We start from the raw sequence: 25225 nt of genomic DNA on the forward strand, positions 1-25225 counted from the left end.
CCTTCTCAGATCTTCGATGGGGTTGAAGACTATATAAATGTAGTTACTTTTCTCTCACGACTTGGCCAAGTTATTTATTATACAAGACCTAAGCTAGTTAGAATAGGATATTTGTACTTATTGTATATAATTTCGCAGTAGGTTTAGAACTCTCTTACTTAAACAAAAGGGGGAGGTGTTATGGGAGGTCCTTCTGCCCCTCCAACCAATAGCTGCTGTGATACCAGCCCATTGGGCGTGGTCTCTCTCCCTTTAAAAAGGGGGCTACTTCCGCTGCTCTCTCTCTTCACTTCCTGCTCCGCCGGAGACTAGACTCCCTTCCTGGTTGTGAAGATGGCTTTGTCTGGGACGGTGATCTGTAAGTTTTTTCCCCTTTAAATAAATAAGGCCCTATTAATCATAACTCCAAACTGGTGTGGCATTGTTTGTGACTTATGCCTTCAGAGATCCACCTGCCTCTGCCTCTCAAGTGCTGGGATTAAAGGCATGCGCCACCACCGCATTTCAAAACAGCAAAACTTAATGACATCAATATGACCAACTGCTAAATTCAATTTGTTCCGTTGCACTTATCTCAAAATAAAACAATCACTAGCTGTACTCCCTAGTGTTCGATCCATCTGAGGAGGAGTGACAAAGGCTGGACCCAGGTTACTACAGTACGCTGAAGCATTACAAGACACCCAGGACTGGTGCAGGTGATGACTACACTTTGTACTCTAAAGCATCTTCTCCCAGAACTTTGAGAAAGCAGAGTACCTATTTCTTGGATGAATTTTTTTCTGTTCCTCTCAGAAATCAAGAATTTTCTTAAAGTTAAACCTTTAAATAGAGTAGTTTTTTTTTTTTATATTTTTAAGAAGCTAAATGAGCTAGACAGTGGTGGCACATGCTTTAATACCAGCACCCAGGAGTCAGAAACAGGCTCACCTGAGTTCTAGGTTAGGCAGAGGTAAACAGAAAAACCCTGTTTCAAAAAGGGGAGGGAGGGAGGGAGGGAGGGAGGGAGGGAGGGAGGGAGGGAGGGAGGAAGGAAGGAAGGAAGGAAGGAAGGAAGGAAGGAAAAGAAAGAAACTAAATGAACATGAGATTAAATACAAAGGACTTGTATCTGGTTCACTCTGTAATTAGATAGCTAACAGCACCAGTTTCTTTTCTAGATGTACAGATGTTAACAGCCAAATTGTTGTGGTGCACACCTTTAATCCCAGCACTCAGTAGGCAGAGGCAGGAGGATCTCTGTGAGTTTGAGGCCAGCCTTCCATAATGAATGAGGAGGATAGCCAACACAGAAAAACCCTGTCTTGAAAAAACAAAACAAAACAACAGCAAAGAATGTTAAGAGCCAATTTAGAAAGGCCTAAACTGCAAAAGATAAACCATCCAATTATAGCCTATATCCATGCATACACATACATATGAAATAAGGAATTATAAAGGATAAGCAGAGTAGGGAACCAAAAAAGAAGGTCTCACATAGCCTGGGTAGCAGTAACACTGGAAAAATGATAAAAGGTTCAACCATGAAGGAATGAACATAAACCACTGAACGAAAGCCAAGTACATGAATTTACACAGGAGACTATTAAGACCTTTAAGTGATCCAGTACCTATTACCTAATGAAATGAACTAGTAAGCTCAGTTCAGATATCCTGGAGGTCTTATTAATGTCAATGTACAGTACATAAGGTAAAGTATAGAATTAAAAAAAAAATCTCAATTACAGGTAAACAAATTATACTAAATTATAACTTTACAAATGGCTGAATTGATCAAAACTGTGAACAAATTTGCTCTTTCCAGAAGCAAATATTAAACAAACCTATTATGCCTTAAATGCATTTATGATTTTGTACTCAAATATAATTTACATTTAACTTTGTAAAGACAAACTCTAATAACAGGAAAGAGTCCCCAAACCACCTATTTCACAAGATATACACTATAATCTCCAAATACAGATTTCAATAAGATACATGAACATTTATTATAGATTGATCCACAGTAATTATTAAAGTCAAAGGAAAGTTTTAAGAACTATGTACAGCCGGGCAGTGGTGGCACATGCCTTTAATCCCAGCACTCAGGACACAGAGGCAGGCATATCTTTCAGAGTTCGAGGCCAGCCTGGTCTATAAGAGCTAGTACCAGGATAGGCTCCAAAGCTACAGAGAAACCCTGTCTCAAAAAAAAAAAAAAAAAAAGAAAAAGAAAAAAGAAAAAAAAAGATCTATGCACAAGCTAATTAATACAGTCAGAAAGTTACAATAACTTTTTGAAAACCAATTACACTGAAAAACATAACCTAAGTTAAAATTCCCACAGTAGCAACCTGTTCGGAAAATTCCCTGGATTTTTATTTGGTTTTGTTTTAAAGGAAATCAATATCCATGCATGTCATGCATACTTTGTATATATTATTGATCTCTAAGAACAAAAAAAAACTTCAACAACTTAAATTTGGCAATTCATTTCACTAAAAGTCTAACCTAATTACCTGCAATGTATGCTTTAATTCACAAAGTCTACTTACCACATACTTCACAGCACTTATAAACTGGTTGTGAAAAAGTAGGTGCTGGGTTTCATCTTCTGGATTTGAAGCTGTATAAAGCATTCCACAGATATTACAGGACACTGCTCCAAACCTTTTGTGTCCAGCATCCTATTTATAAAAAACAAACAATGTTTTCTTCCTTGCCAAAGTAACTATTTCTGAACACAGTCTCCAAAACTATGTGAACATCCCAGCACTCGGGAGGCGGAGGCAGGCGGATCTCTGTGAGTTCGAGACCAGCCTGGTCTACAGAGCTAGTTCCAGGACGACAGGCTCCAAAGCCACAGAGAAACCCTGTCTCGAAAAACCAAAAAAAAAAAAAAAAAAAAAAAACTATGTGAACATAAAACAAGAATTGCTTAATTTATAAAAGCAACATTTAAATTAAGATATGGAAGTCTAAAATCTGTGTGCAGTAAATCTGTGCTCTAACTTCCACATGGACACAAGAGCATCTCCCCCCGATCATAGTTATACTAAATTAAAATTTTTATCTAAACAGCTAGTACACTGATACAAGTCTCAAATCCCAGCCCTTGAGTTTGCTGGTCAGGGAGCCTCGCTGAATTGATGAGCTCCATGCTCAGTGAAAGACCCTGTCTCAAACACTAAGGAGAGAGTGACTAAACACCTTCCAGAATCTGTCCCTCACACACAGGCTCATACCTGCAACACACAGTCCATTTTAAAAACCTATGGACTTGTTCAAGAGTTTACTACATTTAAAAGAACTGAGAAAATATGTATCAATATAAACTTAGTCCAAAGGTACCATATAATAAAAAATCTATACAGGAAAGCTAATTTATATTTCATATTTAAAATAATTACAAACTAGCAAAAATAATGCATTATTGCCCTCTACCGGGACCCACATGGAAGAAGAAAACCAATTCCCAGCAGATGTCTTCTGACCTCTATTGAGGCACTATGGCACAGATATGTGCATGCTCAAGCACCTGCACACACACACACACACACACACACACACACACTAAAACTTAACTTAAAATTTTTTGGGAGGGGTTGGTTTTTTGGGGCAGGGTTTCTCTGTGTAGCCTTGGCTGTTGCCCAGCGGTAATGGTGCACACCTTTAATCCCAATACTTGGGAGGAAGGGGCAGGTAGATCTGGTCTACAGAGCAAGTTCCAGGAGAGGCTGTAAAGTTACACACAGAAACCCTGTCTTGGAAAAAAAAAAAGCAACTAGCCGGGCCACGGTGGTGCACACCTTTAATCCAAGCACTCGGGAGGCAGAGGTAGGCAGATTTCTGTGAGTTCAAGACCAGCCTGGTCTACAAGAGCTAGTTCCAGGACAGGATCCAAAGCTACAGAAAAACCCTGTCTCATAAACCAAAAAAGGAAAAGGAAAATACACAAATAAATAAGAAGGGGGTGGGGGAAGTTAACCCTGGCTGTCCTCAAACTTGCTTTGTAGACTAGGCTGTCCTCGAACTCAAGAGATCCACTTGCCTCTGCCTCCTAAGTGCTATGATTAAGGCATGTGCCTCCACCACCTAGCTGGTAGTACCTGTTTAATTCACACTGTTATACAATCTCTCAAACTTTTTTCATTGCAAAACTAAGCTCTACATCCATTGGACAGTAACTTCCTATTCTCCCATCCCTTCAAATCTCTAGCAGTGGCCATCCTTCTTTCTTGGCACCTCGGTGAGTAAAATCCCATAGTCTTTTTCATGACTGACTTACTTCACACAACATATGGCCCTCAAGGCTCATCCGTGCTGCACAGGTGTAGGAATCTCTCTTAAGGCTGATAAGTAACCACTGTGATTATACATTCATCTACCAACGGACAGCCAAGTTTCTACTATCCTTTGGCACTGTATGGACATGTTATACAAACAGTTATTTGTACTAAGTTCCAAGTCATTTTAATATTTAAATAAACTTCTGGGAGGAGGTAGTGCTCAAGCTACTCATATTATTATTATGGGAAGAGGGAGATTATAATAACACCAGAAATGCTTTCTATAATAAAAATTATAATGATCAAGAAAGAATTAATTTGTACTTTAAGAACATTGTACCGGATTGTTGTACACTCTTTAATCCCAGCACTCATGAGGCAGAGGAAGGCAGATCTCTAAATTTGAGGCCAGCCTGGTCTACAAAGCAAGTTCCAGGACAGCCAGGACTGCAAAGGGAAACCCTGTCTGCTTGGGGGGGTGGGAGTAGAAGAAAAAAAAAAAAAAAGAATAATTCATTTACAACCACACTTATTGGTAATAGTAATAGGTAAGTTGTATACTTACTATGATCAGCTGTTTTTCATCCACTTTCTCGGATTCTTTCAGTCTCAAGGCCTTTGGAATGGTTATCTCCAAATGAGAATTATACTTTAGCTGAGAATGATTTGATGGTATATCTCTTTAAAAAAATTATTAGATATTATATATCTATATAATGTCAATCATTAAAGACAAGAACTCATTTCTAACAAAAAAATTTCAATTTCAAGGAGGAAAAAAGATAACCTTTTAAAAATCAAAGTGAGCACACAGGAGGCAGAGGTAGGCGGCATCTTGTGCTGGTAGGCAGCTTGTTCAGGCAGCAGACACATCAAACCCAGGTACCCAAAGAGCCACTTGAGAGCAAGGAGCATGATGAGATGTGTTGCTTGAGGTGGAGTGCTGGAGGGCACGCTGCAGTGCCCAGAGTCTGGTCGTCTTTCCCCCATCAGGCATGGGATCCCCAAAATGCTTCTGACTGACAGAGGAAACCCAAAAAATAACCTTGCTAGCACCCATGCTGGCATTGTGTGACTGTATCTATGGTGATACAATCTGTTAACTACTTATGCCATAACATCTGACCCAGATCTCCTCCAATGGCACATAGAACACAATGATTTTGAACTCGTGTATATTTTTTTTTTCCTCATTAAAAGTTCAAAACCAAAAAGAAGTGGGGGAAAAGAGAAAAAAGAAAGAAATCCTGGCATTTGCAGCCACACATATATGCCTGGAGGATATTGTGTTACATGAAATTATCAAGGGTAGAAAGTAAATAACTGTAAAATCTCATATTTGGAAGGTAAAGGTTAACCTCAAAAAATAGTAAGTTGCCAAAGCTAGGAAGTGAAAAGGGAGACTGTTGTCAGATTGGAGCGGCTGCAGCTGAAAAGAAGAAATAACTTCTAATATTCATAGCACATACGGCAACTGTGTCTTTCAAAATAGCTCTGAATGGACTGTCATTGCTTCCTACACAGAGAAATGACATGTTTGAGGTGGTGACTATGCTAGTTACTCTCATTCAATCATTGTACGAGATACCTATATTGAAAGAGCACAGTGTATCTCATAAGCATGCATTATTACGTCAATTATAAACTTTTAAGTCAAAGCCAGGATCTGTGTAAGTTCGAGGCCAGGACAGCCAGAGCTACAGAGAGAAACCCTGTCTTCAAAAACAAAAAAAAAAAAAAAACAAAACAAAAAAAATGCTCAAAAGGAAAAGAAAGCTACTAATTATCAAGAAACAAAACTGCGGGGTCTACTGTTGCTTGAATGTCTTAGGTTTTGTAGTTTTAGGCACCTAAAGACTATTTGGTGGTCAGGCAAGTAAGTCAGACTCACCACTGGCATTAAAGAGAGAGGCCTTTCCTTTCCTTAAGGCACTCTCACACATCTATACCATCCAGTGTTTCAAAGAGTGAAGGGAAACAACTCTTACTACTGCTGGCAGCATACATCAGAACAACTGTGAAAAGAGATGAGCTGGGAAGTCATGCCACATATATACTCACGCAAGTGGGCAAAACTTATGTCTTCACTTACTTAATAATCTGTCACTACTGTTTAACAGAAAAAAAGCTACCAACAAGCAGAATGTCGATTAAATAGCTACTGAAGAAAACAAGAAATGCGCTCACAAGGAAATCAAAACAAAATTTAGAGGTAGGAAAGTAATATGCTCAGAACACATTAGCTTTAAAAGAATTTTTTAAACTTGACAGTGATGGCACATGACTTTAATCCCAGCACTCTGGAGACAGTCAGGTAGATTTCTGTGAGTTCGAAGCCAGCCTGGTCTACAAAGCTAGTTCCAAGACAGAGAAACCCTGTCTTGAAAAAACAAAAAAGCAAAACAAAACAAAAAGAACTTTTTAAAAAGGTTTCTACTTGAATAGGCACAGAAAAAGTTCAAGGACACTGGAATACCTTTAAACCCAGCAAAGAGGCAAAGGAAGGTAGAACTCTGAGTTCAAGGTCAGCCTGGTCTAAACAGGACAACCAAGGCTACACAGAGAAAGGAGCATGGTGGGGGTGTGGAAAAGAAGGAAGAAAAAGAAAAATTTTCAACAGCAACAAAATGGAAAATGTGAGTAAATTATGATTACTAGGGTTGGGTTGCTAAATAACAAATCTAAGAACTCTCAAGTACAATTTCTTAAATGAAAGTGATGCCTTACCTGTGCTTGCTGTTGATGGACGCTTCATTACCGAGTACACTGTGGGGCTGCTTAGGAGCTGAGCCTGTGAGTTAATAAAGTACATGAAACGTACAGTGAACTTATTTTTAAAATGAATAAGTGAGTATTTAATGCCTGCATCAATGTCTAGACCCTCAGAGGCCAGAAGAGAGCATCATGTTCTCTGGGACTGAATTACAGATAGTTCTGAGCCACTTGTGGGTGCTGGAAATTGAACCTGGGTTCTCTAAGAAGAGCCAGTGCTCTTAACTGTTGAATAGTCTCTCCTGCCCTATGACGTTAATAAAAGAAGCCATGGATGTGAAAAAGAGCATGGAGGAGTATATAGGAGGGTTGGAGAAAGGAAATGGAAAAAATGACATAATTATAATCTCAAAATAAAATTTAAAATAAACAACTAATAAAATTAAAACCACCCTTTTGGAAATCACCTTTCAAACTGAGGCAGAAAGCTTTACACTATAAAGTCAGACTAAGGAGAATGCAAAGGGGTCTAATAGATTTAGTTCTTTTTTGTTTTTTGGTGGATTTTTGTTGTTGTTGTTGCTACTTTTTCAAGACAGGGTTTCTCTACAGAGCCCTGGCTGTCCTGGGAATTCACTCCTGTAGACCAGACTGGCCTTGAACTCAGAGATCTACCTGCCTCTGTGAGCTGGGATTACAGGTGTGCCCCACCACAACTGGCCTCCCTTTATCCCTAAATTCCATTAATCATTAACAAATATTAAGAAATTTGCTCAATGGCTACATGACTAAAATCTAAACAGAAATAAAAACATTTTATTTAAATTTTGGGGAGTTTTTTGTTTTGTTATAGTTTTTGGGTTTTTTGAGACGGGGTTTCTTTGTGTAGCTTTGGAGCCTATCCGTAGGAACAGAACTCACAGAGATCCATCTGCCTCTGTCTCCCAAGGGCTGAGATTAAAGGGTGTGTGCCATCACCGCCAGGTAAAATTTTATTTTTTAGAATGTTAACTATAGAAATAATTAAACTCAATTAAGGCACATTATTTTTCAGTAAATGGAATTCTCATGTACTATACTCATTCTTCCACTACTGAGTGAAATGCGGGCACTCAGCAGCAGCTGACCAACACCATGCTCCAAGTCTAATTTTTCTTTAGAGGAAATAATACAATTAGAGCTCTAGATCCTCTGTTGCTTCATTTGACATAGATGAGTAAACATCTATCCAACAGTTCACAGATTATTGGAACTCCTGCGTAAGGTTAGAAAGCTTTTGTGCGGGGGAGGGGGGGGTGCACACCTTTCATCCTAACACGTGGGAGGCAGAGTCAGGCAGATCTGTGAGTTCAAAGCCAGCCTCGTCTACAGATTGAGTTCCAGGACAGCCAGAAAAACCCAGAGAAACCCTGTCTCTGAAAAAATGAAATGAAATAAAATAAAATAGAGCTTTTTGTACAGTGTAAGTGGAAAATATGAAACATAGATTAACTTTTAATTCAAAGACAGACTCACTGAGTACTGAGGGTTAAATAGAAAAACCCACAAGGGTAAAGCACAAATAGATAAAATCTGAGAAATAAGCATATACCCTCAACTTAAGCAATTCATTAAGGAGTCCTTCTCTACAGAATTTAAGAAAGGAGCTACCGAAACAAAAGAACATTAAGTAGGCACACAAAAGAGAGCCATTTAAGTACTCCCCCAATAGAAGCAATTCCCCTGAAAGAATTAACGATAACCACAATTTCAAAACTACACTAAGAAAGCAGGGTGGTCACGGTAGTTCCAGGACTCAGGAGGCAGAGGCAGGTGGATCTCTGAGTTAGAAGCCAGCCAAACACCAAAACAGAAACCATAACAATGGTTAACAGACCTATTTCACATAAATATTTTCTCTTTTTTTGGGGGGGGGGGAGGTTGAGACAGGGTTTCTCTGTGTCTTTGGAGCCTTTCCTGGCACTAACTCTGTAGACCAGGCTGGTCTCGAACTCACAGAGATCCGCCTGCCTCTGCCTTAACAGTAATAAATAGACCATTTAATATTGTAAAATACAAATAAAAAATGTCAAAGTATTACCTGGAAATTTTCTGTCTCCATCAATCTTTGCTTGACTGGGAAGAGTTGAAGCAGCAATGTCTTCTAATGAGTTCTTCTCCACCTTAGATACCGAACATAAGCTGAAATTCTGAACACATATGCCAACATTTTTAAGTCAGTCTCTGGGATTTATTCTAATACATTTCCAGCAAATTCTGACTACTAAAAATGTTTTTGTAGCAATACTTCATAATTGGAGTAATTCTCACAGATATGCCTAAAGTTAGTTGTTCATTATATTGCAAAAAGTTACCATCTTAGTATCAGTTACCATTAGTATCAATGCTAAATTTAAAACAGTTTACTGGATCTTTAATCCCAGCACTCAGGAGGCAGAGGCAGCCGGATTTGTTAGTTCAAGGCCATCCTGGTCTACATAGGACAGCAAGGGCTACATAATGAGTCCCTATCTCAAAACACCAAAAAGCCCAACACACATACACACACACACACATACACACACACACACACACACACTAAAATGACAGTATTTTTATGTGAAGGACCAAATAAAATATATTAACACCAATTTCCCGTTTCTTTCTGCTCCATTAACTTGACTAGGTAATCTATATGCTTCACATTAAATTTCTATATTGACCTGACCAGCCTATTTTCCTTTATTAAACTTGAACCTGAAACAGCATTGGCAACCCACAGCTGTGAATCAGCATCAGAGGTCAAACAAAGAGAGCGCCACAGCAGCCTGATAGAGAAACAGCTACCCTGCTGCATCACAGCTAGAGGAGCAACCGCCAGAGCTCTGGCCCCACTTGCACCTGGAGGAGTGACCTGGACACTCTGCCCTGCCTGAACCCGGAGTAGCAATCAAGCAAATCACAGCCACCAATTGGGGGAAGAGGGAATCCCTGAAGCATAGGCTCTACCAGTACCAATTGGAAGAAGAGGTAGGTAGACAACAGTGTAAGAATACACTAAGAAACAAGTGGATCTACAACAGCAAGAACTGAACATCCCAATTCAAATGAAGCAGAAAACCTAAAAATAACTTTATGAAGGTGACTGAGGCCCTTAAAGAGGAAAGAAAATTCCTTTTTAAAAAAAAATGGAGGAAAAGACAAAAAGAATGGAAGAAAACAACAATCCCTTAAAGAAAACCAATCAAAAAATAATCAGTTGAAGGAAATGATTCAAGATTTAAATGCTAAAATAGGGGCAATAAAGAAAACATAAACCGAGGGAATTCTGGAAATGGGAAATCTGGGTAAAAGATCAGGATCGACAGCTGCAAGCATCAACAGAATACAACATATGGAAGAGAGAATCTCAGGTGTTGAAGATACTATAGAGGAAATGGATTCATCAAAGAAAATGTTAAATACAACAAACTCTTAACACAAAATATCCAGGATATATATATCCAGGATATATATATATATATGGAACACCAGGAAAAGACTGAACCTAAGAATAATAGGAATAAAACAGGGAGAAGACCAGCTCAAAAGGCACAGAAAAAATACTGCACAAAATCATAGAAGAAAACTTTCCTAGAAAAAGAAATACCTATAAAAGCACAAGAAGTTTATAGAAAACAGAATAGACTAACACCAAAAAAAAAAGTCCTCTTGTCACATTAATAATCAAACACTAAACATACAGAATAAAGAAAGAGGACTGAACCAGCTATCTAGAAGTGGGAGCCAGGAGCCAATCCAGTCCCGGGACAATGGCAGACCAGGACTGAGCCAGCAACCTGGTCCAGAGCAGACCTGAGACAGCCTGAGACAGCGAACTCCAAAGGAACTGGTACAGGGAGTAACCTCTGAGCCAGTAAGCCAGAACCAGAGACCAGAGAGGGTGCATACGTGAATCTGGACCTTCAAAGGACCTGCCATGAAACACTTAAACGGTGTAATTCTTGCTTGATAACTGTTTTGTTATATGTAATTTTACTATGTTAAAGTGAAAGCCTTTCTTTTTTGTTTAAACAGAAAAGGGGAAATGGTGTAGGATGTGTTGCTTTCATTGGTTGAATAAAGAGACTGCCTTGGCCTTTAGATAGGGCAGAAACTTAGGTAGGCGGGAAAGACAGAACTGGATACTGGGAAGAAGAGCAGAGTCAGGCAGACGCCATGAAGCTCTGGCCCGAGACAGCCATAGGTTAATCTTTCCCGGTAAGCCTCGACCTCGTGGTGATATACAGACTATTAGAAATGGGTTAAACAAATACGGGAGAGTTAGCCAGTAAGAGGCTAGAAATAATGGGCCAGGAACTGTTTAAATGAATACAATTTCTGTGTAATTATTTCGGGGCCAAGCTAGCCGGGCGGCAGGACACAGCCTGCTGCTCATCATTTTACAGATTTAACCAATACCTAGCCACAAACCCAGCCCTACACAAAATACTAGAAGGGACAGGCTAACAGACTGGATACAAAAACAGAATCCATCCTTCTGCATACAAGAAACAAATCTCAAACTCAAAGACAGACATCGCCTCAGAGTAAAGGGTTGGGAAAAAATATTCCAATCAAATGGACCTAAGAAACAAGACGGTGTAGCTATCCTAATATCTAACAAAATAGACTTCAAGCTAAAATTAATCAAAAGAGACAAAGAAGGTCATTTCATATTAGTCACAGGAAAAATCCTACAAGAGGAAATTTCAATACTGAACATCTATGCCCCAAATACAAGGGCACCCTCATATGTCAAAGAAACACTTCTAAAGATTCAATCATACATTAAACCCCACACACTAATAATGGAAGACTTCAACACTCCCCTCTCACCACTGGACAAGGTCAGTCAGACAAAAAGTAAACAGAGAAATAAGAGAACTAACATGTTATGACTCAAATGGACTTAACAGACATCTATAGAATATTCCATCCAAACAGAAAAGAATATACCTTCTCAAACTGACCACATACTCGGAAACCAAACAAACCTCAACAACACTAAAAATTGGAATAACCCCATGTATCTTATCGGATCAACAGGGCTTAAAACTAGAAGTCAACAGCAATACTAATTCCAGAAAGCCCACAAACATGGAAATTAAAAAATGCTCACTTGAATAATCAAAGGGTCAAGGAAGAAATAAAAGGAAAAATTAAAGACTTAGTAAAATACAATGAAAATGACTACACAACATGCCCACACAGCAGGAACTGACTAAACTGCCTTTGGAATTTCCTGCTTCATGGAAATATCTACTGGATACTATGGGCCTGTAGGCTAAAGATTGATGCCCCAATGGTACAAAAGAACTTTGGATGACTGTACAGGCAGCGAGATGTCTCTGTCATTTCTAGAGTTTTGGAAGTTGCTTTCTTGTTTGCTTAGGTAATATTATATTCTTCCAAAGTCTTTGATGGAGTTGAAGAATGGTTAGTTATAGTTTTCCTTAGTTATGATAAAAGATAAAGTAGATATAAATAATGTAACTGTAATTCTTGCTTGATAACTGTTTTGTTATATGTAATTTTGCTATGTTAAAGTGAAAGCCTTTCCTTTTTTTAAACAGAAAAGAGGGAAATGATGTAGGTGGGTCTTCTATCTATCTGTTGTTTCATTGATTAATTAATAAAGAAAACTACTTGCCCTGATAGGGCAGAATTTAGATAGGCAGAGTAGACAGAACAGAATGCTGGGAAGAAGGCAGTGAGGCAGATGCCTTAGGCAGATGCTATAGCTCTCCTCTCCAAGATGGACGCAGGTTAAGAACTTTCCTGGTAAGCCACCACTTCGTGGTGCTACACAGAATATTAGAAATGGGTTAATCAAGATGTGAAAGTTAGCCAGTAAGAGGCTAGAGCTAATGGGCCAAGCAGTGTTTAAAAGAATACAGTTTCCGTGTAATTATTTTTGGTAAAGCTAGCCGTGTGGGGAGCTGGGCGGGAACACAGCCCGCCGTTCCATTGCCGCTCCATCTACAGGTCTCCTGAGTAAATTGAGAATGTAGGTATCTTGGGGGAGGGTTCATGGGGAGGGGAGAGGCGGGGGGAACAGAGAAAAATGCAGAGCTCATCATAAACCAATAAAAAAAAAAAACAAAGAAATTAAGAGCTGCAAAGGAAAAAGGCCAAGTTACACACAAAGGCAGACCTATCAGAATTATATCCAACTTTTCAATGGAACCAATGAAAACCAAAAGGTCCTATACAGACACTAACAAATCACAGATGCCAGACCAGACTACTATACCCAGCAAAGCTATCAATCAACATAAACAGAAAAAATAAAACATTCCATGACAAAATCAGATTTAAACAATACCTATCCACAAATTCAGCACTACAGAAAATACTAGAAGGAAAACTTTAACTCAAGGAAGTCAACTATACCCACAAAATCACAGGTAAAAGATAATCCCATACCAGCAAATCCCAAAAAAGGGATATGAGCACACAATACTACAACCAACAACAAAAACAAAAAGAACAGAAACTAGTAATCAGTGCTCATTAATATCAATTAATATCAATGGCTTCAATTCACCTATAAAGACACAAACTTACAGAATAGATACAAAAACAGAATCCATCCTACTGCTGCATACAAGAAACACTCTTCAACCTCAAAAACAGATATATTACCTCAGAGTAAAGGGTTGGGAAAAGATTTTCCAATCAAATGGACCTAAGAAACAAGTTGGTGTAGCTATTCTAAAATCAAACAAAATAGATTTCAAACTAAAAGTAACCAAAAGACATTCCATACTTGTCGCAGGAAAAACCTATCAAGAAGTTTCGATTCTAAAATCTATGCCCCCACATTTGTAAAAGAAACATTACTAAAGCTTAAATCACATATCAAACCACACACACTAATAGTGGGAGACTTCAACACACCACTCTCACCACTGGACAGACAGGTCAACCAGACAGAAACTTAACAGAGAAATAAAAGAACAGAAGTTATGACTCAATTGAACCTAACAGACAGCTATAGAACATTTCACCCAAACACAAAAGAATATGCCTTTTCTTCTTAGAAACTTCTCTAAAATTGACCACATACTTGGTAACAAAGCAAACCTCAATAGTTAAAAAAGAAATAAATAGACAAACAAACAAATAAATAAATAAAAATTAAAGATTAAAATAACTCCTTGTATCTTACTGGATAACCAATGCTTAAAGTTAGAATTCAACAACAACTTTAACTGCTTTCTGCAAACTCATGGAAACTGAACAATGCTCAACTGAATCACTACTGGATCAAGAAAGAAATAAAAAAGTTAAAGACTTCCTAAAGTCTAATTAAAATGACAGAACAACATACCCAAACTTATGAGACACAATGAAAGCAGTGCTAAGAGGAAAGTTTATAGCACTAAATGCCTACATAAAGAAGTTAGTCAGATCCCACAACAGTGAATTAACAGAACAACTGAAAGCTTTAGAACAAAACGAAGAAAACTCACACAAGAGAAATAGGGTGAAAATAATCAGACTGAGGACTGAAATCAATAAAATAAAAACAAAACAAAGAATCAATGAAACAAAGAGTTGGTTCTTGGAGAAAATCAACAAGATAGACAAACCTAACCAAAAGGCAGAGAGAGAATATCAAAATTAACAAAATCAGAAATAAAAACAGGAATGTAAGAATAGACACTGAGGAAATCCAGAGAATCATCAATTCATATTTCAAATATGAAATATATACTGTTAGAATTCCTGCATCGTAGTGGCCCCGACCTGCTGGGGCTGACATCAGTGGCCCCATCATGTCATTATGCCTGCGCAGAGCTCCCCTTAGTCTCTGTGCACTGAAGCCTGAGGAGACCTCGGACCTCTGATAGGACCCTCCACCCTGGAGCCTTGGCTGGAGCCACAGCCTCTGCAACAGCGGTCTCTCATCGCCTGTCCCCTCCACTGTCACCTCCACCAGGGTCACCTCATTGAGGCTGTGCACTGGGCCACTGCATGTGAGCACAAGACATACACACAGTGGCAAGATGTACCCCCCCCCAACTCCCACACACACCACAAACACCATCACCCACCCCTCTGGATCTGCAGGCACAAAGGAGAATTGCCAGGAGTAGGCCAGGGCCAATGCCTAGGCAACTGCTGGTCAATCACATTTCCTTCCCCTTATCCCTGCCCTTCCCTAATAAACTAGGGTTTACTTCTCACGGCCACAGGAACATGTACTCCTCACAATCAGATAATTAAAAGAAAATGAGCAATTTTCTGGGAAAGTACCAAATACCAAAATTAAATCAAGACCAGATAAAAAAATCTACCTATATTTATATTTATATAGAAACAATCATCAAAAGTTTCCCAACCAAAAAAGCCCAGGGCCAAATGGTTTCAGTGCAGAATTCTACTATCAATACTTCAAAGAAAAGCTAATACCAATACTCCTCAAATTGTTCCACACAAAAGAATCAGAAAAAAACACTGCCAAACTCCTTTTACAAGGCTACGATTACCCTGATGCCCAAAAGACACAAAGACACTACTAAGAAAGATAATTACAGACCAATCTCATTCATGAACCTTGATGCAAAAATACTCAGTAAAATACTAGCAAATCGAATCCAAGAACACATAAGAAAAATCATCGCCATAACCAAATAGGCTTCATCCCAAAGATGCAGGGATGGTTCAACATAGAGAAATTCAACAATGTAATCTACCATATAACAAATTGAAAGAAAATACACATACTCATCTCAGCAGATGCAGAAAAAGCCTTTGAAAATATCCAACACCCCATCATAAAAAGGTCGTAGTTGTTCAAGGATACAAGGAACATACTTAAACATAATAAAAGCAATAAAAGCAACTCAACAGACAACATCAAAATAAATGGACAAAATGCAAAGAGATCTCACTAAAATCAGAAAAAAGACTAGGCTGTCCGCTCTGTCCAATTTATTATTCAAACACTCAAAGTTCTAGCTTGAACAAAAAGACATCAAAAGGAGATGAAGGGATACAAACTGGAAAGGAAGAAGTCAAACTTTTGCTATTTGCTGATGATATGACAGTTTACATAAGTGACCCAAAATTTCTAACAAGGAACATCTAAAGCTGATAAACATCTTCAGTAATGTGGCAGGATACATAATTAACTCAAAAAAAATTAGTATCCCTCCTATATAAAGATAATAAATGGGCTGAAAAAGAAATCACGAAAACATCACCATTCACAGTAGCCACAAACAACTTAAAATTTCTTGGGGTAACTCTAACAAAACAAACGAAAGACCTGTATGACAAGAACTTTAAGTCTTTGAAGAATGAAACTGAAGAAAACATCAGAAAATAGAAAGACCTCTCATGCTCTTGGATAGCTAGGATTAACATAGTAAAAATGGCAGTATTGCCAAAAACAATCTACAGATTCAATGTAATCCCAGCAAAATTCTTCACAGACCTCAAAAGAACAATACTCAACTTCATGCAAAAAAAAAAAAAAAAAAAAAAAACAGAATAACTAAAACAATCCTGAACTTCTGGAGGCATCACCATTCCTGTCTTCAAACTCTACTATACAGCCATAGTCATAAAAACAGTTTAGTGGCCGGGCAGTGGTGGCACAATGCCTTTTTTCACAGCACTTGGGAGGCAGAGGCAGGCGGATCTCTGTGAGTTTGAGGCCAGTCTGGTCTACAAGAGCTAGTTCCAGGACAGGCCTGTCTTGAAAAACCAAAAAAAAAAAAAAAAAAGTTTAGTATTGGCACACAGACCAATGACCAAGGGAATCTAATCAAAGATCCTGACATAAATCCACACAACTATGAACAGCTAATCTTTGACAAAGAAGCTAAAAATGTACGACAGGAAAAAGAAAGCATCTTCAACAAATGGTGTTGACATAAATGGATATCAACATGTAGAATAGATCCATATCTATCACAATGCACAAACAAGTCCAAATGGATCAAAGACCTCAACATAAATCCAACCACAATGAACCTCATAAAAGAGAAAGCGGGAAGTAGCCTTGAATATTATCAGCACAAGAGACCATTTCCTAAATATAACACCAGTAGTACAGACACTGAGAGCAACAATGGGACCTCCTGAAACTGAGAAGCTTCTGTAAAGCAAAAGATATGGTCAACAAGACAAAACAGCAGCCTACAGAATGGGAAAAGATCTTCACCAACCTCACATCTGAAAGAGGGCTGATCTCCAAAATATACAAAGAACTCAAAAAACTGAACACCAAAATACCAAATAATCCAATTAAAAAATAGAGAAGAGATCTAAACAGAGAATTTTTCAAGAGAAGGCACTCAAATGTCTAAAAGATATTTAAGGAATTGGTCAACATCCTTAGCCATCAGGGAAATGCAAATAAAAACTACTCTGAGATACTATTTTATACCTGTAAGAACAGCTAAAATCAAAAATACAGATGACAATCTATTCTGGGGAGGACTGTGGAATAAGGGGAACACTCCTCCATTGATGGTGGGAGTGCAAACTTGTACAGCATTTTGGAAATCAGTATGGTGGTTTCTCAGGAAACTGGGAATCAATCTACCTCAAGACCACTATTGGGCATATACCCAAAGGATGATAAATCATACAACAAGAACATTTGCTCAACTATGATCATGGCAGCATTATTCATAATAGCCAGAACCTGGAAACAACCTAGATGCCTCTCAATGGAAGAATGGATAAGGAAAATGTGGTTACACATTGGATTACTACTCAGTGGTTAAAAAAAAAAAAAAAAAAAAAAAGACATCTTAAAATTAACAGTCAAATGGATAGAACTAAAAAAAAAATCCTGAGTGAGGTAACCCAGACCCAGAAAGACAAATATGGGATGTACTCATTTATAAGTGCATATTAGGCATAAAGCAAAGGATAACCAGACTACATCCTACAATCCCAGTGAAGCTAGGTAACAAAGAGGACCCTAAGAGAAACATAAATGGATCTACCTAGGAAGGGGAAATAGATAAGATCTCCTGAGTAAATTGATTTAGTTTCCGGCCTTTCTCATTAACCACCTCTTAATGTTTGAAAAGCATCTATGCAGCAGGAGCTAGAAAAGGCACTCAACCATTACACTTGGACACAACCCCAAATAAAAAGGCATTTTCCCCACTGGATCTGCAACCAGATCCAGCACACTACATGTTAGGCAGGCAGCCCACCATTAAACTCCATTTCCAGCCCCAACACTTGCTCCTAATACTACTCACTGCTCACTTCTAATTGCTGCCGTTATCTATTAAACATTTCGAATGATCATCTTCTAATTGAGGCTTTCATTTTCATTCACATAAAACATTCGATCTAAAAGCAACAACTAGCATCTGTTCTTTTTAAGTTCACTTTGGTTTTCAATCCAGGCACAATGGACATTGCTTTTCCTAGTTTTTGCATAAATTCAATCTCACTCAAGTTTTGTCATAGCCCAAATGTCTCTAAAGTGTATTCTGAAAACTTCAGAGGGACTTATATCTATTAAAAATAACCTTTTTAGCTTATATGATTTTCTCATGTTCAGGATATCAGAGTATGGTGCTCATGCTGAGAATTAGAAAACATGTGTATTAGCCCTAAAACCTATCATAACACATGTGACTTGTTTTACATTCTCTTGTTTTCTCATAAAATTAAATTAATATAAATTTACCTGTAATATAGAGAGCACCCAAGTTCTATACTTAAGAAACTCAGCATTTCATCTTAGAAATAACTTTAGAAAGAAAAAGCTTCAACCACTTTGATAAAAGTTGAAAATAATTTCCCAAAGTAAGCATTAGATATTCCACATACTCAATTATTTTTTCAATTCCAATATTTCAATTATTTTTTTGTTAATTTTTGATTTGGTAGATATAGTTCAGTGGTAGTAAGGATTTCCAAGCCTATGTAAGACTCATCTTAGTTTGATCCTCAGTACCACTTTAAAAAAAAAAAACATAATTTTTCTCTTAAAATACTGATTTATACTTTTAGAAATTTCCTTTGCCAATTGTTCAAAACTGCCATAGAAATCAACACAAAGGTCAGGCAATGGTAGCGCACGCCTTTAATCCCAGCATTCAGGAGCCAGAGACAGGTGAGTTTGACGTCAACCTGGTTTACAAGAGCTAGGTTCCAGGATGGGCTCCAAAGCTACAGTGAAACCCTGTTGGGGGGGAGAGGAGGACGGGACACCAACACCAAACAATAACAAAAAAGAACAAATCAACACAAAGATGTTCTTTTAAAGACATTTAAATTTAACTTGTACATTTCTTCAGGTAAAACAGACTGTTTTATCATAGTTGAAATAAATTTTAGGGCTTTTTGGGGGGAGGGGACTCACACATGCTAGGCAAGCGCTCTACTGCTGAACTATGTCTCCAACCCAAATTATTATTATTATTATTTTGGTTTTTCAAGACAGGGTTTCTCTGTGGCTTTGAAGCCTGTCCTGGAACTAGCTCTTATACACCGGGCTGGACTCGAACTCACAGAGATCAGCCTGCCTCTGCTGGGATTAAAGGTGTATGTCAATACCGCCTGGGTGCAACTCAAAATCTTAATATCTCAGAAATGGGCACAAGTTCTAAGTTCTAGATTTTAAATCACTAAGACATATGCTTTCTGTTTTTAAATTAATTTTTTCTTAAAAAGGGACTACTGTGTGATAAAATGAAGAGCTATATTTCTAGTTATGCTCTCCATAAACTAGAAATGGTAACAAGGAAACACGAGAAGCATACACATAAAGGTGGAACACTCTGAGAGCTCCATTCCATGACCATAAGACTGGGCTAACAACTTTATCAATTCTTGATATAAAATGTTTCCAATATTTAGTAATAGAAAGAACTTGGCACCTCTATTGCACATAATAAAGATGATTACCTTATTTGGTGCTGACTCACAAGAATGTTTCATCTGATTATCCAATGGTGAATCAGGAGAGGGTTTAATATGATTATCCAAATGACAATTTCCAGGAGCCCTCTTCATGGCTTTATTAATTTCGATAGCAATATTATTAATTTTAACTTCTTCAGATTTCCTTCCTTCCATTTTATCCTGTTGGCAAGTTACACTACTATGTGGTTTCATATCTAAGAATGTATTCTGAGACACTGAGTGAGGCATTTCTAAAACTGCTGGTGAAAAACCAGTTCGTAGTAAGCCCAATGTAGGAGATACTTGAGAGTCCAACTTATGTTGTTGCACAGAGTTAAATTTTGAGAGTTTAATTTTAGTCCAGTTGGAGTTCCTCTTCGTTGAGCTATTTATTCCATTTAGTATGCATTTCACAGGCTTTGTTTTCCTACTGGGAAAGAAACGGTTACACTGCATGTTCTGGTTTGTTTCTTTCTGAGGGAGCATTTGTCTTTCAACATCAGCCCCTTCCGATGTGACTTCTGTAGGCTTCTCCTCATTTATCCTTTCCATGTGCGACGATTCCTTTTTTACCTCCACAGTATCTGATTCAATTTCACCAGCAATTTCTTCACAAAGTTGGAGAATGCTACCTCGCTTATTCTTTCCAGCTTGCTCCAATTCATGATCAATACTTTGTTCAGGCACTAATGGTTGTGGAATTTCAGGGAATTTTGTGCTAGTATTCACTTGTGTGTGAGCTGATTTCCTCGGTTCATTCTTTTTAGAGACCACTGAAGTAGCTGCTTTGAATTTTCTAACCTCAGAAGTTACAGGCACAGGTTTTGATTCTTCTTTTCTAACAGTCTTTTGGCAACACTTCTCAGACCCTTGGAAGCACTGAGAACTACAAATATAAGCTGTCTGAAGCTGTACTTTGCGCTTCTTTCCTTTGGGAGAATGTATTACTTCATTCGTAACTGAACTTTTGTCCTCCTTACAATCAGACTCTATTTCCAGCCCTTTTCTTTTCACATGCTTCTGACTTGCTGTGACTTTATTAGATCTATTCTGAGTGCTGTTGTTGCACTGCTCTCTTCTTGCTGGTCGCAAAGTCTGTTTCCCTGCTTGCGTGTGCCGCTGAACCCCTGTACTGCGCAAAGACCTGGTTGAGCACTCTGTTAACTGCTGCAGTCTTTGTGATCTCCGGGTAAGTTGTTCATTTCCTTTGACAGTTTCAAGTGCTAATTTTTCCTGACATAATCTCCTCTTTTTTGTAGATTCTTGTGATTGTGCCTTCACAATTACCATATTTTTATTAATGGATTTAGTTGTGTTTTTATCAGCTGCAGATGCTGACCTTGTACTCATGCGTGCTCCCAATTCAGGTTGATTTACTTTACTTTTGTTGGAAGATTTAACCAGTGCTTTGACAGCTTCCTTGGAACCTGATTTCTTTACTAGACTGTTTTGAGAACCTTCAATTTCTAGTTCTAAATTCTCATCTTCAATTTCTTTAGTAACTTTGGGGGAATTTTCTTTTGATTTCTCCTGAATGGACATTATTCCTGAGTAATGTCTTCCTTTCTGAGGCCTTTTTGAGAACTGTGTTCAGGTAGGTGCAGATCTAAGTACTTAGGAATTTAGTATTATTACTAAAGAGCAGATCTTAAAAATTGACTTTAACTTATACTGATGTACATTTCCAACAGAAATACCAGGTATTTCAAGTAAGGTTGCTCTCTGAAATTCCTAAGATATGAGAAAAGCTGGCATGAATGCTGAAAGGTATTTGCTCTCTGTTGAACAGGGAAATGGAAAGCTGAAGAAAATGAATTCTAATTTATTATTTTCAGAAGTTTTTATTTTTTATTAAAATAAACTTCATTCAGATCCAATTTGTTCTAATTATTTTAGTTTCAGGCCTAACCCTATTACTAGGAGTTATTTATCACTGACCTGTCTGCTTTGACAAAATTTCTGACAACTTTTTTCTTCTGAAGGCTACAGCTACTGGACGCTGATGCATTTGTAACATGTCTTATGGCTAACAGGCTTCTTTCCTTGTTTGCCAAGTTTGTTGGTTTCTGGCTTCTATTTAATCTCCTTCGCTTAGTAAAGTACTCTATTAATATAGATTTCCATTTGTGCTGCCATTTCTGAAAAAAATAAAAAATAAACATTAAGTTTCTATATAATCCAAGAAGCAGGTCAATGATAATACTATGCAGAAAAACACCCCAATTTAAATAAAATTTAACTCCTTCTTTTAGACTACATTCTTTAGAATAACACAGTGAAGTCTTCAAATCATTTTTTATGCGTGTTTTAGACTTATTTTAAGTGTATACGTATTTTGCCTGAATATAAGTGTACCACATGCATACTTGGTGCCCGTAGGTCAGAAAGGGACAATGGATCTTCTGGAACAGGAAGTATCAATATTTGGATGGCTATGAGTCAACATGTGGGTGCGAGGCATAGAACCCAGATCCTCTGCAAGAGCAACAACTATTTTAAACCACTGAGTCATTTCTCCAACCCCTCTCAAATACATTCTTCAACAGCAACTTATCTTATTGAAAATATAGAATACTCCATATTCACTTACAGTTCTTTTCCCACAAGACAGAACTGATGTTTCAGCCACCATAACTCAAGATAATCTGATAAAACCATCCCTTATAACTTCTTAACATATTATACAGCGCCTAAAAACAAAAAACCAAAACAACTTACTTAAAATGCTTAAAAAGATAAAGACCTAATCATCAACTAACCTCTCATCAAATTAGTCTAATATTTACCAAAGCTCATTTCACATACAGCATTCAATTTCATTGAAACAGTATACATCTATTATATACTGTGAAAAAAAGTTTTAAAATACAAATTACAATTCACAATATAAATATTAAATGTACTAAACTAACAAAGTAAAATTGTATGAGGAGAAACTACAAATATATATAGGCAGAAAAAAAAGATATCTAAGTAAAGCTGATTTACTTTAAAACACTTAGTAGGTAAAGAAGAAAATCTATGAACTAAACAAACAATACTGAAATAGCAAACAGAAGTTAAAAAAAAAGATATTAAGAGCTGGAAATGTAGCTCACTTGGCAGAGTGACTTGCCTACAATGCACAAAATCCCAGAGGACTTTGATTCTCCAGCCAGGTATAGTGGTACAAGTCTATAATCCCAGCACTTGGAAATAAAGGCATGTTGATCAGAATTCCTTAGGCTACAGGAATCCCTGCCTCAAATAATAAACAAAACAGAAATAGGATATTAAGACTAAAGGACTAGCCTAGCAGTGGTGGCACACACCTTTAATCCCAGCACTCAGGAGGCAGAAGTAGGAGGATTTCTGTGAATTCAAGGGCAGCCTGTTCTACGTAGTGAATTCTAGGACAGTCAGAGCTCCATAGCAAGACACTTACTTGTCTCTAAATAAATAAGTAAAAAATAAGGAGGAGAACAATACAGAAAGACACTGGGTGTCTGGTATCCACACATACATGGCCATGTATACCAATAAGCAATAAGCATGTAAACCCACACATTCTACACACACAAACAAAATAAAAACTATAAATACTGAATTTCAAAGAATGTTACTTCTAGGACTTTACAAATATACCTATATAAATGCATAGATTGATTTCAATATTATATTAACAAAGACTAACTACCCAAACAAATAAGTTATCACTTATTCATTGATAATTGTACAATAGATACCATGCAACTGTGTCAAAGTGGTTCCAAGATTCAACTCAATACTCAGCAAATCCACAAGCTTTGTATTTATTATTAAATTATAATCAATAATTTATTTGTCTGTGGGTTTTTTGTTTGTTTGTTTTTTGAGACAGCCCCACTGGTCGGGAACTCGCCAGCAGACCAGGCTGGCCTTGAACTCACAGAGATCTGCCAGCCTCTGCCTCCTGAGCACCGCAATCAAAGGTGTGAGCTACCACCACCTGGCCCCAAAGAGTTTTATACACAAAATGACACCCTGACTTTAAATTTTATTTCGACAGTCTTACCATGTGTCTCAGTCCTTGTTCTACTGCTGTAAAGACACAGGAACGAGGCAACTCTTACAAAAGAAAGCATTTAATTGAGGGCTTGCTTACAATTTCAGAGGCTTAATCCATTATCCTTGTGGTGGGGAGCATGGCAGTATGCTCGCAGGTGCTGAGACAGTAGTTGTTAAGAGGCACATTAATGATCCACAGGCAAAGAGAAGGAAACTGGCCTTGACGTGAGCTCTTAAAACCTCAAAGGCCACCCCCAGTTACACACTTCCTCTAACACTGATACATCCTAATCATTATAATCCTATCAAAGAGTTCCACTCCCTGGTGATAAGCCAGTAGGAGCCTATGAGAGCCATTCTTTTCAAACTACCACACGCCATTAGGCTGACTAGGAACTCACAGAAATCTGTCACAGAGTGCTAGGATTAAAAGTGTGCACCACCATGCCAACCCAAAAAATAATTTTGTTTTCAAAGTGAGTCTTGGTGGTGCATAAATACAATCCCAAAAATTGTGAAGTAGAAATGGGAGTTTCAAAAATCCAAGGTCATGCTAGGCTAAACAGCAAGCTTGAGACAGGTCACCTTGACTATATGAGATTCTGTCTCAAACGAAAAAAAAATCTATGGAAATGTAAATCATGTAGAAAAGCCAAAGAACTACTTTAACAAGAGAAAAACAGTGGAGCACACTGTTAATCATACCATCTACAGAGCAAGATCCAGGACAGACAGGGCCACACAGAGGAATCCTGCTTCAAAAAACCAAGAGAGAATGAAACGAGAGCTGGAGAGATGGTTCAGCAATAAGGAGCATTTGGTGTTCTTGCAGAGGACCTGGATTCAATTCCCAGAACCCACTAGGCAGTTTAAAACTACCTGTGACTCCTGTTTCAGGGCATCCTATGCCCTCTTCTGGCCTCTATGGGCACAAGACACATACACAATGCACACACACATAAACAGGCAAACACCAATAAAAATAAGTAAATATTTTAAAAACTAAAAGAGCGAAGTTGTACCCGCCTAGTATGTGTGGTACTCTAAATACAATCTCCAACAGTGCCGTCTCCCTACCAAAAAAAAAAGAGAAAAAAACACTGAAATACTGACAATAACCAATTTCCAAGCTTACTACAGATCAACACAACACTGACAACAGAGAAAAACAGAATGGAGAAGTAGAGTCACACATATTTCATTCCCACTTCTCCAACAGGGTCTCAGTATACGGTCCAAGCTTACTTTCAACTATCATTAATGCTGCCTCAATTTTTTAAAGCATTTTTCTTAATGATTCTTTGGGA

The 25225-nt window shown here is 37.9% G+C and overlaps 1 protein-coding gene across 7 annotated transcripts in view; it reads right to left on the minus strand.

Moving 5' to 3' along the window:
* Positions 1-25225, minus strand: part of Esco1 (establishment of sister chromatid cohesion N-acetyltransferase 1) — a 90384-nt gene that overhangs the window by 41947 nt on the left and 23212 nt on the right. For all 7 annotated transcript variants that reach the window (XR_007592951.1, XM_050148830.1, XM_050148826.1 and 4 more), the window contains 6 exons: positions 22483-22582; positions 19896-22030; positions 9061-9169; positions 6996-7059; positions 4834-4948; positions 2535-2666 (listed from right to left, as the gene is read on the minus strand). Coding sequence is in view for 6 of the 7 variants with exons in the window: in XM_050148830.1 (XP_050004787.1) it covers positions 2535-2666; positions 4834-4948; positions 6996-7059; positions 9061-9169; positions 19896-21434 (1959 nt within the window). In the remaining variant the exon portion in view is untranslated. The remainder of the gene's footprint in view (positions 1-2534; positions 2667-4833; positions 4949-6995; positions 7060-9060; positions 9170-19895; positions 22031-22482; positions 22583-25225) is intronic.

The sequence above is a fragment of the Alexandromys fortis genome, unplaced genomic scaffold, assembly GCF_014885135.2.
Source record: "Alexandromys fortis isolate MF-2015 unplaced genomic scaffold, M_Fortis_MF-2015_v1.1 scaffold_4, whole genome shotgun sequence".
Taxonomy (NCBI): Eukaryota; Metazoa; Chordata; class Mammalia; order Rodentia; family Cricetidae; genus Alexandromys; species Alexandromys fortis.